At 38.6% G+C, this 17,755-nt stretch overlaps 1 protein-coding gene across 2 annotated transcripts in view; it reads right to left on the reverse strand.

Moving 5' to 3' along the window:
- Positions 1-13,347: 13,347 nt before the first annotated feature.
- Positions 13,348-17,755, reverse strand: part of DCHS2 (dachsous cadherin-related 2) — a 112,575-nt gene continuing 108,167 nt past the window's right edge. For both annotated transcript variants that reach the window (XM_039384653.1, XM_027747355.2), the window contains exon 20: positions 13,348-16,995. In XM_039384653.1, coding sequence (XP_039240587.1) covers positions 14,369-16,995 — 2,627 coding nt within the window. In that variant the 3' untranslated portion in view covers positions 13,348-14,368. The remainder of the gene's footprint in view (positions 16,996-17,755) is intronic.

Below are 17,755 nucleotides of genomic sequence, written 5' to 3' on the forward strand. Positions count from 1 at the left end.
ACTATGTTTTCTAAGAGCTTTACTAGGTTTGAAAAAATCTTCTTCTTACTCTTTCCTCTGGGAAAAAAATCCTTGCAGCAGCTCATCTTCAGAGGGGAAGGGAGAGTCCTTCCTCACAAAAACCCTGGTGGTTAGGGATGTCCCTGAGATACAAATGGTGGTGATTAGGACCCCTTAAGATAGGTCTTACCTCATAACTCTTAGTTCTTGGATGAGTCTTTAACTCCTTTCCAGTCAGCGAACAGGATGAGTTCTGGGTGAACAGAGGCCATTGGAGATTCCTGCTGTTCTCTGTGCATTCCGTGAGACACTGATGGTGGCCGAGTCATTTTCTGACCATGACCACTTTCTTTAGGGAGTCGACAGAGTTAACGGCCCATTGCTCAGCAGCACACCTCCAGAGGCACCTGTTGCCTCAGTAAGGAATTCACTGACCGAATAAATAATTCAGAGTAGGCAAGAACCCTGGCAGGGCCAAATGCTTAGAAAATAGTTAGGCCAGTGACCAAGGTAGGCTACTTGAACCTCCCCTTCTGCTTCTTGAAGGGAATATTTCTTTTAATGGGGGCCACATCTGATTATTTTTAAAGCTTCATTGTGCTTGAAACAACATAAGAAATTGCGTAAGACAACAACCAGCAAAGGAACAAACAGAAAACAGCCCCAGGCCTCACCCAATGACATTTTCTGAGAGTTATTCTGAAATATCTTGATATACCTAGGCATCACTCATTTACACATCTTTGTTTACTTTACATGAATAAATGGCTCCCACAATGTCTGAAAGGTTTCACTTCTGGCATTAATCTTCAAAGAAATTCTTGTGAAGCAATTTCCTCCCTGTCAATTTTTAGCTCTTTTAGCTCTTCCTCTTCTGGGAATCATTTCCTTGGACAACTAATTATACAAGAAACCCTTTTTTGACAGAATTTATAAATGCAAGAATAAAGAAAGATAACACCATTCTGAGTCACCTGAAAATTGCTATTGTGCCTTTTTTCCTATTTTTAAAGTCTTTAAAGCATATGGATGATACATGACATATTACAACCTTGAATTTATGCACCACCAGGAAATGCCATTATCCATCAGCCAATACTGAAACACAAAACTCTAGAGGTTATTTATATGATTTACACCTACTCTATATTCTTTTTCTTTTTCATCCTGAGCTCATCAGTTTAATAAAATTATCTACTTTGTCCTTCATCAAAGCACACAGTGCCACGTTGTGAACCCTTTGAGAAAAAGTGTACAAAAAAGGTTGACTAGCTAATATCACATAAAAAATTATGCAGGAGTATGATGTTAAAACGCCTTTTAATATTAAAAATACTATTCTGCATGCCTGGGGAAGGGTTAGGTATGAAGAACAAAAATTTCTTCAATTCTGTAAAATCTTAGGTTTTCACTGCTTTACAAGTTTCAGTTCTTTTGCAAAGTTGCAGCTATAACTGAATAAAAACTTGTTACATAAAACTAAAGATAAAAAATCCATGGCAATTCTTTTTTCTTTAAAAATACAAAATTCTTTTTTATATTAATTTTAGCAGTATTCAAGATTGAAGTATAATAAGTATCTCATACAAAATAAGCAACTTCTGTGTTCTTTCCAAAACATCAAAAATAGTTTAATGCTGGGTTAATCAACCTGTAATTATCAATGAAGGAAGGACTGGAATACTCTGAAGCATCTCAGCATAGGCAAGCAAGAACCTAATGAGACCCAAGAAAAGAGTCAGTTTTTAAATCCTTTTGCAACATAATAAAGTTGTTTCTGTTAGAAACCCTAAATTACCTTTTCTTTTATTGGCTCCCAATCCCACTAGTTGAGTTTTTAATTTTTGTCACTTGCCATGGAAAGACTTTGATCATGTGTTAAATGGTTTTACAGTAAGTGGGCAGGACTGCAAGTAGCAAGATACAGAACAAGGAACTTATCCTCAAGAGCTTCATTTTGATGGGCTGCCTTTGATCCCACAAAGACCAGATTACAACTTTGAAGTCCATCCTAGCAGTGGGTGGATCACCTCAGGAACCGACCAGAGAACAAAGCACATTCCAAAGGCAGGACCTGGCTTAAAACTCTTGAGCTGCAATTCAGGGACTTCACCAAAAAAAGAAACCCAATACTTGTGCCAAGCCATCTAACAACCACAGAATCTGGGAGAGTGTTCAACTCACTTCCTTTTTATCTGTTTGTCCAGTTGCCAGCTTTCCCCAGGTTTGTTCTTCAGCAGCCACTGTCAAAGAGTTATTTCTTGAATCATATTCTCTTTTGCCTATACCTTGCACAAATGACAGGAACTGCTTAATATTTATAGGAATGTAACAGAGAAAAGAATTTGAAATGCTTCAAAACTGAGGAATCGGAAGAAGAAAAAAAGTAAGAAAAGCATTCAAAATGTCTACAATAAAAGAAAGAGAAGGAAAGAAAAGAAGTTAAAGATTATTTTTCCTTTGGTGAAAGCCAGCTAGGAATTCTTGAAATTCTTCAAGCAACATTGAGTTACATCTTCTAGATCTAAATGTGAAACAGGATTTAAGCACATGCTCACACAGATATTTCAACCACTGACAATTTCTGTTCCCACAGGAAGATTTCCTCTTTTCTTATCATTTCTCTACATCTTTGACGGTGTCTTCATTAAAGGTGTTCCTGGGTCATAAATTTGGTTTCTGAGTAGGGAGTTTTCTGAAAATCATAAAGTGTTAGATTTAATGCAGAGGGAAGCATAAAATGATGTAATTTTTCATGTTGTGAGCACTCTTCCACGTATTGAAGAGATCTGTCCTGGGTGAGAATTCCCACTGATGCCCTGGGGAAGAACTGGATTCAAATAAATTATTCCCAGAGAGCTAACTTCCATTTTCATTACATTTATAGGTATTGAAAACAGGGGAAATTTGTGAATAATGTCAAGAGGAAAAGATGTTAGAGAGAAGAAAAGGAGTGGGACTTCTCTCTCCTGTATCCCCTCTTAAAACAGGCTCCTGGCTTGAAGGCCACTTAAGGAAGGACACTGTTTGTATTGTGTTTGCATCGCAGCATTGACTAAGAGGAGCACCCATAAGAAAAAAACAGTTAATTAAAACACCAGCAATCAATTTAAAACAACAACAAAGCCTATTGGGAAAGTTCCTGGGAGGAGATACTACTGTTGTATTTCCTCCAAGATTTCCACAGAAATACATAATATCCAGTGATTGATTCAGCCCTTGAGCTACAGATGACACTTTGCAGACTATCTGTGGATAGGAACTTGGGATCCAGCTGTGGTAACTTCTTTCATATGCACAGAGGACTCAGACCCCAGTCCATGAGAGTGGGGTGACACCACAAGTCGACTACTTTCCTCTCAAAATAAACTATGAACCTCACCCTTGGAATTAGCCTGCCCAGAATAAAAGCTACCAGTAAGCTTAATGACTCTCCTAGGTTGCAAGCAAAAGATTTAATTCCATTAAAAAGCCAGTAAGTCTCTTCCTACCTAAGTGTTTATGGTTAAAAAAAAATCTCTGTCTGTGGCTGATCATGAGATATTTTGCTTTAAGAGGCATGCCAAAAGTTCTCTCATTTTTAGAGGTTTCTAAATGCATTATTTATAAGTTCCTTTACTCTCACAGAATTCTTTATAGTTGGAATTGTAGTATTAATGGAGCTTGGCTTTACAGTCAGAGACAGAAATAGAATCAATAAAACTTTAAAACTTACTAAAATATTTTATGAATAAGCTCTTGTAAAATATCAGGCATCTACAGAGCACACTGTGGTGTGAAATACTCCAAAGGCCTTATTGTTGCTTCTTGGAGACAACATGTAGCACTCACTGACAGCATCTTCAGTCAGAAATACTGAATCTTTCCAAATGCACACTGTGAAACTTTCTACAACCACATTCCAAAAATGTTACAATTTTTAAATATGTCTCATACACATCTTTTATACTTCCACATCTATAAAATGGAGTGAGATGATTCAGTAATACAACATTTAATAGCAAAATCTGCTTTCAGTCATCTGACTACAGGTCCTCAGTTTGAGTTCAAATCCCAAAATAATTTTTGGCAGGAAGAGATATTGTGGGGTGGGGAGAAAAACAGGTAGGGAAACAGAAGAAGGAAAAAAGGTAGATTCATGAAACTGGAAGCTTAGTAAAATGTGCCTGCCTTTGAGTTTTCATACATTGTTTATGAAATGTGAACATCTCTATTAAATTTCAAAATACCTTGATGAAAACTCAAACAAAATATTTTTAAATATTTGAATCCCTGGGCAAATTTTGAAACTACTCAATTGGTCCCAAACTCACATCAAGAAATGGCAGTTCTAGATAGCCTAATGGATTAAACAGAGTTCTGTGAGTTATGGTACTTTGAACAGTACTGAAGTCCATGCCAAGATGCATGATCCTGGACACCACCATCTCAGTACATTCTCTTTTGTACTTGCATTCATGCTTTATGCAACTTTTTCAAATGGTAGTGTTTTCTTTCTCTGTGCTAACAAAGATAAATTCTTTCTTCAAATACAATTGTGTGAAGCACTGTTAATTCATAAATGTTCAATACATCTTTCTGGTTTGTACTTCTGAAGAAACATGACAAACCTCTGACATTATTTAGGGACAATAAACATTGTTCAGTCCATTAGTAAGTGAAGGACTGGTAATGCTACAAATGTCAGAGAAGAGATACCAGGATGAATATGGCTGAATCAGCAGCTGAGGTATTTGTCATTCAAGAATCAAATAAAAATTGGCTGCAAATACTTCAGGTCTACAAATGTTAAGATGCAATTATTTTTGGTATTTAAGAATACTGGAATAACAACTGAATGAAATGTATTTCAAGGAGCTGAATATGTAGCTTCTGATGAGAGCCACAAAAATTTCTGAAGGACTGGAGAAAATTACATATGGTGTGACAGTAGAAAAGGTTAAATAGAGATTAAAACAGATATGGTTACAAAGACCAATCATATCAGAAATTCAGGTGCCCCTTAATCTAAACCAGAGCAAGGTAATATAAGAACCAATAGTTGGAGGATGAAGTTTGAACAATTCACATATGAAGTTAATCCAAATTCCCTCTTGTAAACTGACCAAGCTCTGTTCCAATCAGGCTTCTTTCTGTCACTGGCTCTATTGGAAATATTAAGCAATCCAGAAAAATCCATCTGCGAAATCAAGTCCAGAAAAATCTGTCTACCAATGACTTCGCTCCAACTCTGGTTTTCCCTTCCAATATACTCTGCAATAAATGTATCACGTTGCAGTTCTAGAATCAACTCTTACTTGGCACTATGTCAAGCGCTTTTTTGAAACTCAAATACATGAATTCCATTGAATTTATGCATTGAGCTGTCTCCTAAAAAATGCAGGGTTTGGGCACATGACCTACCCTGAAACCTGAGCACAATACTGTTGCATCTGTGTGTCGTGATTTTTCTCCAAAGCTGATTCCAATCCAATGGAGATAACTGTTCAAGGGTTGGGTGAATTTCCCCATCTTTGCTAGGGGGACTCCATCACGACTTTCTAGTGGCATGCTTTTATCCTTTCCTGTTGGGCAGGCTAACTCCACACTCACATACTCTTTCACACTCTTAGGACAACAACTTTTATTTCCCCTCTCTTTGAGCATGCTGTTTTCATCTCAGGCATGGTCTCTTTTCCTTCCCTGCTCTTACTATTAGCTTTGTCCTTTCATTCATCTCATGGTCAACATCACTCATTTTCCAGGGTTCTTATTTCTTTCTTTTTATGAGCAAACAGCCTTTGAAGTCTATTCACTGACTTTTTGTAATCCTTACACTTTGTCCCCTTTAAAACATAAACATAAGGATAAAACATACTGGACAGTCCATACCCTGGTTTGTTTTTTTTTTTTCCCTGAATAATGTTTGCTATCCAGACAGTTCCAGCTAATGTTCACATCTTTAGCTGGATACAATTCTAAACTTCTTCAGCATTCAGACTGCTGGGTCCCAATGCCTTCACCTCTATATTTTTTTGCTCTTTGAAGTCAGTAATCCTAGAATTTAGCTTACATTACACAGTAGGGAATATGATCAAACCTATTTTAGGTAGTGTAGCTATATCTGTACAATGTTCCACTTGAGCTAGTAAACTGTGAGTCTGTTAGCTGGAGCAAAAAATGTGGCAGCACATCTTCAGATATTCAAATCAGCCCATTCAGAAGTATTTTGGTTCTCTTTTATGGGTAGATACTGTTGTGTAGACATAATTTTTAGTTACAGACCAGTTCCTTCCTTTCATCAGAACAGGTGTTGGGGTTTTTTTAATTTAAACAAAATTAGCTTTTGGTTACAGACACAACCTTGTTTTCTAAAGTTAAGTCTTCCATAACATACTAATTATTTATCAAAATAAAAATTAATATAGATCACCTGTTGTCATTAACTTTGTGAATAAATATGTTAGCTCTAAATGATCCTAACATGATTAGCAATATTTGTTTACCAGACATAAATATATTATTATAGAGAATCATCCAGCAGTACAGTAACAGAAAATCTTACGTGTGCATATATACCTGTGCCTAAGCCAACCTTACAAGCCACAGCAGGCTCTCCCTGGACAGCACAAATGCTTTTGATACCCATGTTCTAATTGTAATTATTATACTTGATTTCACATCTTGCATGAGCAGTTGAAGTTTTACCGTGCTGCAAAGTATCTTTCTGAAAAACATACAGGAAGCTCAGTTGTGTCTAACCTCGTTCAATACCACACCTGACCTTTAATCACACACTGAATCATCTACCTTTTCACTATTATTGATGGTAACACTTCTTTCTTACAGTAACAGAATAGTTTAGGTCAGTAAGGACCCCTTGAAGTCTCTAATTCAACTTTGTGTTAAAAGCAGTGCAAGCTTTAAAGTTATATCAATTTATTCAGGGCCTTGTTCAGTTTTGCAAACCTCCAAATCTCTTGTCCATTCCTCTTGCCTCCGTGATTCCTTTTTCCATTATTGCCTCCTCACTCACCTGACTTTTCTCTTCCATATTACAGAACCAAGCTTGAGAAACTGTGTGTGTCCTCTCTGACCTTCTCCACATTGTTTTTCCCTATTCTTTACCTCTTCTTGGCTGATCAGCAGAACTCTGCTGAAGGTCATTGCTGTAGTTTAGGGACAGTATTCTCCAGTTTAGTGCTCCTACTGCTCCACTGCTGCTCACTACCCCCTTCCTCCTGCGGCAGGATGAAGAGAAGAATTAGAGGTACAAAAGATAAAGATCATGGGTTGAGATAAGAACAATTTACTGGAAACATCAATGAGATAAGCAAATGAACAGTAAGAGCAACAATACTAGCGACAGAAAAGAAACTATTCACACAGAAAACCCCACCTGATAATAGACAATATAAGCCTCATTTTCTTGACCAGAAAGGAGGTGGTATGGAATAACATCTGTGCCCTAGCCATGTCCCCTCCCAGATACTGCAAAAAATGAACCCTGTCCTGGCTGGAACTGGGACAGTCATCTAGGCTGCAAGGTCCCGAAGCCCCAGCTTTTTGCTACTAGCCTTGACAGACTCAAGCAGACAGTTTCTTTTGTCATGAGGCTGCAGGTGAGCAAAGGAAGCTTTTTTGTTCCTCAGAGGTTATTTCTTAGTGCCAGGTCTTTAACATGCAACTCTGTCCCTGGCAGGCAGAACAACACTGTCTTCTGGACAGCTGCACTGGCTAGCACTCAGTTCTTCTTAACAGGGAATCCTCACTAACAGAGATCTGTTCTGCGTCTGTATGTATCTTTGCTCTCCCTTTCAACTCCAGTTTATCCCATCGTTTCGTCTCTGTCATAGACTTCTACATATCACTCTCTTTCTTCATTGCTGAGACTCAGAACATCTCTGCTTAAGAGATACAGACAGTAAGCAAATGTACACACATTTCAGAATAACGTAATCAGAAGTCACTGGAAAGCTTTTGCTCAGATTCATAATTAATCTCTCTCTTAGGGAGAATACCCCAAAATCTGTCTTTTTGTTACTTACTTGTGGCAGTTTTTTGTAAATTAAGAAGCTCAGCAGGTGACAGCTTCACAATAAAGGATCACTAATTTTGCCATGGGAATTGCTAGGCACTTTTGCTTATACCTGTGAGAATTATAATTGCTACAAAACATGAGCTGTAACAAAGGATTAGCAGGTCTGCATTTCACAAAGTACTACCTAGCAGTATTGACTAACAAAAGATCTTCCTAAGCAGTCAATGTCTCAAGCAGGTTGGTGAATTGGATGCACCTTTTACTCAGTCTCATGTTTTAAAATTCAGTTATCAAGATGTTGTCCTTGCTTCATCATTTCATCTTTACACTAGTTGCAGTAATCAAATTTCCTTGCTGCTTTTTGGTTTTGTGGTATAAATATCACTACTTAACTCAATGTAAATCACAGGAGACCTCATTAAACCCCACACAGAAACTACCACTAAGAGGAAGCTTGTGTTATTAAACCCTCATTTATCTCTAATAATGATGGAACATATGACATTCTTTTAACAGCAAACATTAGCATCTTGGTTCCACACCTTAACTGATTAGAGATAAGAATGCCTAATTTTCAGTTATTAAAACTAAGTTAAAAGAAATATGTGAGGGATGAAAATGGTGAACACTGAAACGTATTAGCTGGATATGGAAAAACTGAAGGAAAATGGGGAGTTCAAACAAATCATTGATCAAGCATAGTTTATGACCTTCAGCAACAAAGTTACATGTAGTTTACTGCAATTTGATTGCCAGAGAATAGAGTAAGCCACTGAAATTTATCAATCTCTACCCAGTGAATGTGTGATCAACCAATGGCACAAGATGCTCCACTAGTGTCACAGAAGACAGAATTCAAAGTGCAAAAGATATATGACTTCGGAGTTCAACTTAAAACTGAAAAAACACATGCATCTTTCAAAAAAACCCAAAAACCAACAAAACCCCAAACCCACAAAATCCCCCAAACCCTAACAACCACTCAACAACTCCCAAATCCTTCCTGGCTACTTTAACAGTTATTAGGATCATTTTGAAGATTAATTCTAGACAGTACTTGACCTCAGGTGAAGTGCTTACAAGACAAAGACAAGTGCAGAAATTCCTGTCTGAAGGCACGATTATTCTGTGCATTCAGTAAAAGCAGTAGCAAATCAGGCAGCCAAACGTAGTTTACATAAAAGTAGAATGAGGAAACAGTAGGTGACCTTTCCCTTACAGACCTTCTCAGACTTCTTTTAAAAGTCACTCCAAAATAAGCACATAAAGCAAGGTTTGCATCAATCACCATGAAGCATAGAGGAACCTCAACTTCAAATCACAGCCCCTCACTGCATGCTGGTTCTAATCTCTTTTTCAGGTTCTTGCTGTCTCTTCTCTCAATGCTGCTTCCTGCTGGTTTACAGCACTGTACACTGGGGAGACAGCTCTCCACTGCCAGGGACTCTTGTGGGAGAACCAAGAACACACGTATGTTGTCGATTTCTTCCAGGTGCATTTTTTATTCAAGTCCCACTGAACTCACTAGAAGAAGTCTTGGGGTGTTGGATCAGAACCCAGTATTTTAAAAGCCTTTGAAATTAAATGAACTCTACAGTTTGTTAAAAAGGAGAGTCTAGAAATGAGTCTGCATCCAGCTAGATGGGGCTTGAGACATGACTTTCTGAGGTCAACGCAAACAAGTTTGACTTGCTACCCCTTTCTTTTGGTTATATTACCAGTAACACCATTTTAGAAGCTCTTTTGAATTTCCCATTTGAAAGTTTCCAAAAAATGATGGAGGCATATATATAAGGTAACAGCTAATGAGTAGGAATCATGTAGCCCTATCCATTCTGAAATGTCACTTTTATACAATAGCTACTGCTAGCTGACCAGCTCTCACAATCAAGAGTTTTACTTTCATTTTCTGAGTTTTCTGAAAGCTTTTTGTAAGCAATTTTGTAAGCAATTTTGTAAATACCAACCTTCAAAAAAAATGTTAAACATAATATTATTTTCAATAGGATAAGGTTACACAGATGTGACCAACACTTTTAAGTGTAGTAAACACGATACTCAAGAAATCTGAGTTTTCTAATTGTAATGAGATTTTCAATTGATATTTTGAATACTGTGATGGATGCCTTCAGGCCTTTACTATGTCATCTGCATTTTCAGGCATGTGGCTTGGCATCTAATGTTTCATCCACTACAGGACTTGTTTGGTCAGTTGAACATTTATACAGTAACAAGTCAGCAATTGTGATTTTTATGACTATCATCAGCTAAAGGATTTGGTATTGTCTACATTGCTCAAGTAACCCATATGTGTCGAGAAGTATAATCATTTTGCAATTTTAGCCTACCCTGCTGCCCCTCTGTATTCCTTACAGATGCTCCTCTGTTACTTTTTACACATTTTAGAAGAAAAGCATCTGATGTTTTATGAGGAATAGCCCTAGCAGCAATGTAAAGTGCAAGTCTAAACCAAAAAGTTTTAGATCTTCATTTTTCCCTTCTATGAGGTCCCTTTTCTTTTGCTTAGGCATCCACATTTTTTCCAATGTTTTTGAAATGTTGCATGTATTTATGGAGGAATTTTCAAAGCCACCAAGAGGATTTTGATGTCAGACTGCAGTTCTTCTGAATGAGATCTGGTTATACAAATCCATACACAGACTGAATATACATTAGGCCTTCTATACATGCTGGAGAACAGCTAACAGAGCTAGCAACTAGGCAGCACCCAAAAGTATACTCAATTTGATTCTGCAACACTCTAGTTATTCCAACCAGATCATCTACAGGGAACTAAGTCACATATTTCCATAGTGAGTTGGTTCTCTTGTGACAGATACTAAGAGCAAGAAGCCGTAAAGCCATTTCACTAGCCAAGTAAGCCAAATTGTAAATATAAACCTCTCACCACAGTATATTCAATTACAAAGGTGCAAATGCCTCCTATTCCAATTAGTGATTTTACAGGATTTTAAGGAACAACACCTTTCATTCACAGCCAACCAGTGCAATTCCCTCATTGCAAGGATTCAATTCCTCTGTGTCCTTCATCCTCAGGGGCTGGTTTTCAAGGCACCACTGCTGGGAGGCAGTCTAATCCCAATTGCCTCACATGCCTGTGGTAGCCAACTGGATTGCCAATTGGTCTTTGACTCCATGAGCTGTAGAAGTATAAAGCCATAAGGGCACAACTGTCAGTCTGGTGCTAGTAACACTTTTTTTGTCAGGGCAGCATGTTTGTAGTTTTTATGTCTCCCAAAGAGAACAGTTAAATATAGTTCTTCAGGAAGCTACATGTCAATTACAGAAAATAAGTGACATGCAGCACAGAGAATGGATGACAACTAAATGTAAATGATAGTAGGAACTGTCAGTGCAATAGAGTTAGCAACAAGAGTTTATTTTTATCGGAACTATTTTTACCTGTAACTGATTTAGGAACAATTCCTATCTTCAGTTGAAGATAAAAGACAAATTAATATGGTCTTGTGTAGGTAACTAGTGGTTTTAGTACATTTTAGAAAACAGGCATACATTTTTATAATCTGTAAATGATGGGTTCCCTAAAAATATGAAGGTTTTCCCCCTTTGCACAGAAATCTGCTTGAGCATCATTATAACGATTACTACCGGTGGATGGAATTTTTATATCCATTTGGTAGTGATTTACACTAGTGTTTTCAAGGCTGCCAACAAGCAAATCCAGAAGGCAGGCAGCCAAAATTCCAGAAGAGACAACTGTCTTTTATTTTATAGCTTATGCTTTTTGAGCTTAATATGATTTTCCACTAACAAGTTTTGTACCTTCTCCCAAGTGCTAAAACTGGTGTGCAGAATTGCAAAGTAACACACCCTCTTCAAGGCAAGCTAATATTAAACTCATGGTAAATTATAGAAGTTATACTGTTTACTTAGAGATAAAACCAGTAAGGTTTAAAAGAACTGTACATGATTTATTGCAGACACTTGTTTCAATGGTTATACTTTTAAGCCTGACTACAACGTGTTGTTTCTCATTTTATAAAAAATTAACTAATACATAAGAGACAACGAAAACATTGCTGTAACACTTAATAGGAACACAAAGTATGCATTGGTTATATAATGTGCTTGATAAATAGGACGCAAATAATATCAAATCTGATTAGAAAGGCACCAAAAACAAGCTCTGCAAAAAATGCATAAACAGAAATAGTTTTCACATTTTTCAAGAACTCTTGGAGGTGGGCAACCATTAGCATGGTGAGGACCAAATATTGTTCTAAATATGATGAGTGATGCTTTCTAATGATTTCTAATTCTAATAGCATTAGAACTCTTGCAACAGCAATATTAGCAAAGAAAAAGCTACTCATCCATTAGCCTAGACTCTATACATGAAAGGAAGTCCTAGCTACCAGCTTCATATCCATCAATGTGAAGGATGAAATATAGTTTTGCTGTATAAAGCATTTATTCTTCCACTGATCACACATTGGAAAGATGATCCCTGTCAGGATGGCATGTGCTCATTGCTCCTCAGAGCAACAGCTGCCACTTGCCCATGACCATCTGAAACTAGCAACACATTCGCTAAGTTCTTGACTTTGTAGAAAAGGTATCTTTGTGTGCCTCCCGAAACTATAACTGCACAGAAGTGAACACCCAAAGAACACCTTTCACTCTATTAGAAATTACTGTACAACTTAAGACATGTAAGTCAAAAGTAAACAGGCTATAGATGACATAATGCTAACAACTGCAGAATAATATTCATTCTGAAATAATGTCCTTAAACTGATACCCTGTTATTCCCAGTTCAAATATGAACTGGAAATCAGTCCTCTTTTTTGCTTTCCTCTCCCTGGCACAGGTCTGACTATAAAACTTACCATTCTGTCTTCTTAGTAAAATTTGTCTATCCCAATGAATGCCTAAGCTATGTCTTGTTTCCTACTCCACAGCAGTACACAGAAAAAATGCCAGTTTTAAAAGACACTCTCTTGCATAGCAGTATGGATCCTATTCTACATGCAGGGTGTACGCTGACAATTTAGCCTCAGAAATAGGATCTTATTCAAAGACAGGTTATGAGCCCACAGGTTGCAAGTCTTGACACACATGACTGAGGACAAGCAGCCACTGCACACCTGATGCTGATTCCACAAAATCACTCAGCCTGACCACACTATGCTTTCCCTCCACCTGTACAATGTATACTTCTGTACACATCCAAGTCGTAGCAGATTCCCGGGCACCAATTAGACACTCCCCTATAGCTCAGTTTTAATCCATGTGATGCAAAAGACTTTAAATATACATTAAAGAAAAAACAGTTATTCTGCATGTATTTTCTGTGTATTTTATTGATCTGATACAATACACAAGCATACGCAGCATGTGTGTGTCTGGATATACATACATACACAAAATGCCAAATGTATGATACATACAACAAACAAGGCCAGATTATCTGGTCTTGTAGAGATCTTTGGTCCAACACAGGACCAAAGACCAGGGTGGACACATACAAGACCTTCAGAACTGTAACACTGTCTGTGCTTACAGCTGCCTGAGGACCAGGACAGCTTCTGTAACAGGACAGAAAGACAGTAGGTATCTATTTGTGATGTAATAATAGAGAAGATGGTTGCTTTTCTCTTATGGTTATTCTGTTTTCCAAGGGTGAACCATTATTCAGATGATTGTGACTTGCTGGCTTTGAACCAGGAGATAAACAAAAGGTGCACAGAAAGTGCTAATGGGTTTCCACAGCACAAAGATAGCTAATAAAGCCCAAGTATAAGGCATAGCAGATGATGAAACCACACCAGGCACAGCAGGTTGTTGGGACTCAGGGGCTGAGATTTGGGAAGTCTGGATACACACTAGAGAAAGAGTTCTGTAGGAATCCTTGCTCTATTCTTTGCCCACCTCCAAACCTGCTGTACTTACACATCCCTCTGGTATCCTCTTCTAATACCACCATAGAAGCAGTCAGAACCCACCAGCATGCTAATGAATCTTTGCCAAAATACATAATTACTTCCCTTTATTTGTTATTGATGTATTTTATGAGAAGAACAGTAAAATTAGTCAAGTTGGTTATCAGGTACCTGGCTGTGGGTTTTACATAGGAAACCACAGGTGAGAGCTGAAAGAGGAGAAGCCTCATGGTCTCACAGTGTATTCTAGGAAGAATAAGATGTACAGTTACAAAGTTTGTGGTTATTTTATATTTTAACTGTTTCAGCTCATGGAAACAAAGAATACTGGTGATATAGCTCTGACAGGTATATTTTGCTGTTAAAAAATAACAAAATATATTTTAAGCCATATTTTTTACTGTAAGATATGTCAGTTAATAACCTAGACCTGAATTTCTTCCTCCATTGCAAGTTCATAGCTTGGATCAATAAGACATGTTCCTATCATTTTCCCATCAGATACTACTGGAGAAGCAGTAGGTGTCTGCATAGTAAGTAAAGAGAGAGAAGGAGAAAAACTTGGGGTCATGGTTGGTGGAGGGTATCCAAGATTATGGATAATGGGAGAATGAGCATATTTATTAAATGCTTGCCTTGATGTTATATTTGGCATTCTTGGTGGCACTGTCCGTATGCCAGGCTGTGCTACTGATGTTATCAAGGGAGGAGGGAAAACAAGAGATTTCTTCTCCTTGGGCAAGCTGTGAATGTGTACGTTTTCATCTTTCAGTTCTGCAATATCATTAAACACTGAGGCAAGAGATTGAAATCTGGGTTCCCAGCTGAGTACATAATCTCGGTTATAACTACCTGCAAGATCCTCATCAGAGGTGCCAACAGTTGCAAGTGAATCACACCCAGAGTCTTGCCTATCTGACATTGGGACACATTCTCTTGTGAGGTCTGTCATTATACCTTTCTCTTTTATTCCAATTTTCTTAAGTGTTTGAGACAAAATTTCATGTGCATAGGCTGTGTCACAGGCTTCTTCTCTGCTTTCTCCTTTAATGGTCTGCATGTTCTCCGTGCTTTGCATGGTAGCCATGCCATCCATTTCTCCAGACTGATAAGAGAACTGATCAGACTCTCTTGGGATCCCTGAATCTGGCATTCGTGAGCCATACTCGCTCAGTGCTGAGCTGGTGTTTTTTCTGCAAGGATACTCATTGATCCTTTTTATTTCTTCATCCTCTGCAGTTTCTCCTTCAGCAGAACCATGGCCACTGGAGTCTGAATGCCTGCAGGGGACATCATCATCCTTCCCCTCTCCAATTCTTGCTAGGCTCAGCCATTTTGCTATAGCACCCATGGGAAGCATACTGCTCTCAGTACTTTGGATTTTCTGGCAGTCCTTATCTTCTCTTGCTGAATTCACATCAGTAGCTGAGGAGGAAACTGCTTCTTTTTTCACACAAGCATTCATCAGATCTTTTCGCTTATGTCTCAGAGTAAGTGCGATAAGACCGACCACAAGCAGCAAGAACACTATTGATGAAATGGAAACACTAATGGTCAGGCTGTGTGCTGATGCTGTGAGATCAATATCAGGAGAACTGGAAACATTTACAAAAACAGTGCATATTGTGAACTTTGACTCCATTTTTGGGCTATGAGCTCTTACCAACAATTCCAGACTATCATCATTCTTTTTGATGCCATTTTTCTTTCTGTGAACAGTCTGAGTCAAATAAATATTACCACTGGTTTGATTCACAGAAAAGAATGGAGAAGGTTTTAGAAGAGAGTAATGAACAACTCCGTCCAGTCCACCATCACCGTCTGATGCTGTCACTCTGCCAAGTAACTGGCCTGCTTCGTTCTTCTCGGGGAGATTAAAAAAATAATGTTCTTGTGTAAATACTGGGTCAAATTCATCTCTCCCCTCAATATCTACCTGAACTGTAATGGTAGCCAATGAGTCACCTTTGTCTTTTGCTTGGATTATGAGGCAGTACCTATTCTGACTTTCATAGTCAAACATTTGCTTTGTATGAATATCTCCTGTCAAAGGATCAATAAAGAACATGTCATGGTCTCTAGGAGCTTCACGATGAGCCAAACATGAAGACTGAATGGAGTAGGTAATGTGCCCGTAGGAGCCTTTATCAAAATCCAGTGCACAAACAGTGCACACAAAAGAAAATGTAGGCATATTTTCACTGACAGTGCAGCTCAGACTGGGAAACAAAAAAGATGGGGCATAATCATTGTCATCTAGGACATTTACAAAAACAACAGCAAAAGCCATATTTTTTATATCAGCTCCTCCATCTGTGGCTTGGATGATCAAAGTGAATTTCATGGTATCCTCATAATCCAGCGTTTTCATCAAATCCATTGATCCTGTTTTCTCATCCAAGCGAAAATGTCCCCTGTCATCTCCAGAGATGATAGCATAAGTGATCTCTGCGTTAGTGCCTGCATCACAGTCATTTGCTGAAACTTCGGTGACATGACTACCTATAGGGATGCTTTCTTTGACATGAACATGGTATTCCGGGCTGCTAAATACTGGAGCATTATCATTAACATCCAGCACAGTTATTAGTACAGTAGCAGTTGAATTCAAGGAGGGTGTTCCACAGTCAGACGCAAGGAGGACCAAATGGTGAGAAGAAGCTGTTTCCCTGTCAAGAACATTGCTCAAAACCAGACTGCCAACAAGTTTGTAGGATGTTTCTGACCCCATGACACTTGTTTCTATGGAGAATAAATTCTCAGCATTGCCTTCAATAATAGAGTATTCAACATATGTGTTTTCATGGGTCCAATCATAGTCGATCGCTGAAAACATGAGGACGCTTTCTCCGACTGAGGCATCCTCACTCACGCTGAGATTGTACAGAACCTTTGTGAACTGAGGGGCACAGTTATTTACATCTTCTATGTGCACCTCTATGGAAGTAACTGCAGTGAGAGTGGGACTGCCACCATCCATGGTTTCTATCAGAAGATGAATAGTGGAAATATTTTTCAGCTGTGTCACTGGTCCTGTAGCAAACACTGACCCTGAAAATACAAAAGAATTAACAAAAGGCCACACTCCACAGGCAAGTAAATGTGATTCCAAAAGCTGAATCTAAACAGTCATATTTGAAAATGACTCAACCATAATGGCTGCACAAACCATAGTAAATCTCTTGCATCCAGAGAGTAGTGGGTCAACAGCTCAATGGATGGACACTGAGGGACATCACTTACTAGTGGTGTCCCTCGGGGGTCTGTACCGTGACCAGTACAGTTTAATAGCTTCATCAGTGACACAGACAATGGGATCGAGTGCACCTTCAGCAGGTGTGCATATGACACCAAACTGAGTGGTGTAACTGACATGCCTGAGGGATGGGATACTATCCAGAGGGAACGTGGACAAGCTCAAGAAGTGGGACCTCATGAAGTTCAACAAGGCCCAGTGGAAGGTCCTGCGCATGAGTTGGGGCAACCTTTGGTACCAATTCAGGCTGGGAGATTAAGGGATTCAGAACAGCCCTGTGGAGAAGGACTTGGGGATACTGGTGCACAAAAAACTGGACATGAACTTGTAATGTGTGCTCACAGCTCAGAAGACCAACTGCATCCTGGGCTGTGTTAAAAAAAGTGTGCCCAGCAGGTTGAGGGAGGCGATTCAGTCCCTCTACTTTGCTCTTGCTGAAGCCCACCTGGAGTACTGTGTCCAGCTCTGTACTTTTCAGCACAGTAAAGATACAGACTTATTGGAATGAATCCAGAAGAGGGCCATAGAAATGATCAGAGGGTTGGAGCCCCTCTC

This window comes from Pipra filicauda, unplaced genomic scaffold (genome assembly GCF_003945595.2).
Source record: "Pipra filicauda isolate LSUMZ 115617 unplaced genomic scaffold, ASM394559v2 scaffold368_size711631_pilon, whole genome shotgun sequence".
In the NCBI taxonomy this organism is placed as follows: domain Eukaryota; kingdom Metazoa; phylum Chordata; class Aves; order Passeriformes; family Pipridae; genus Pipra; species Pipra filicauda.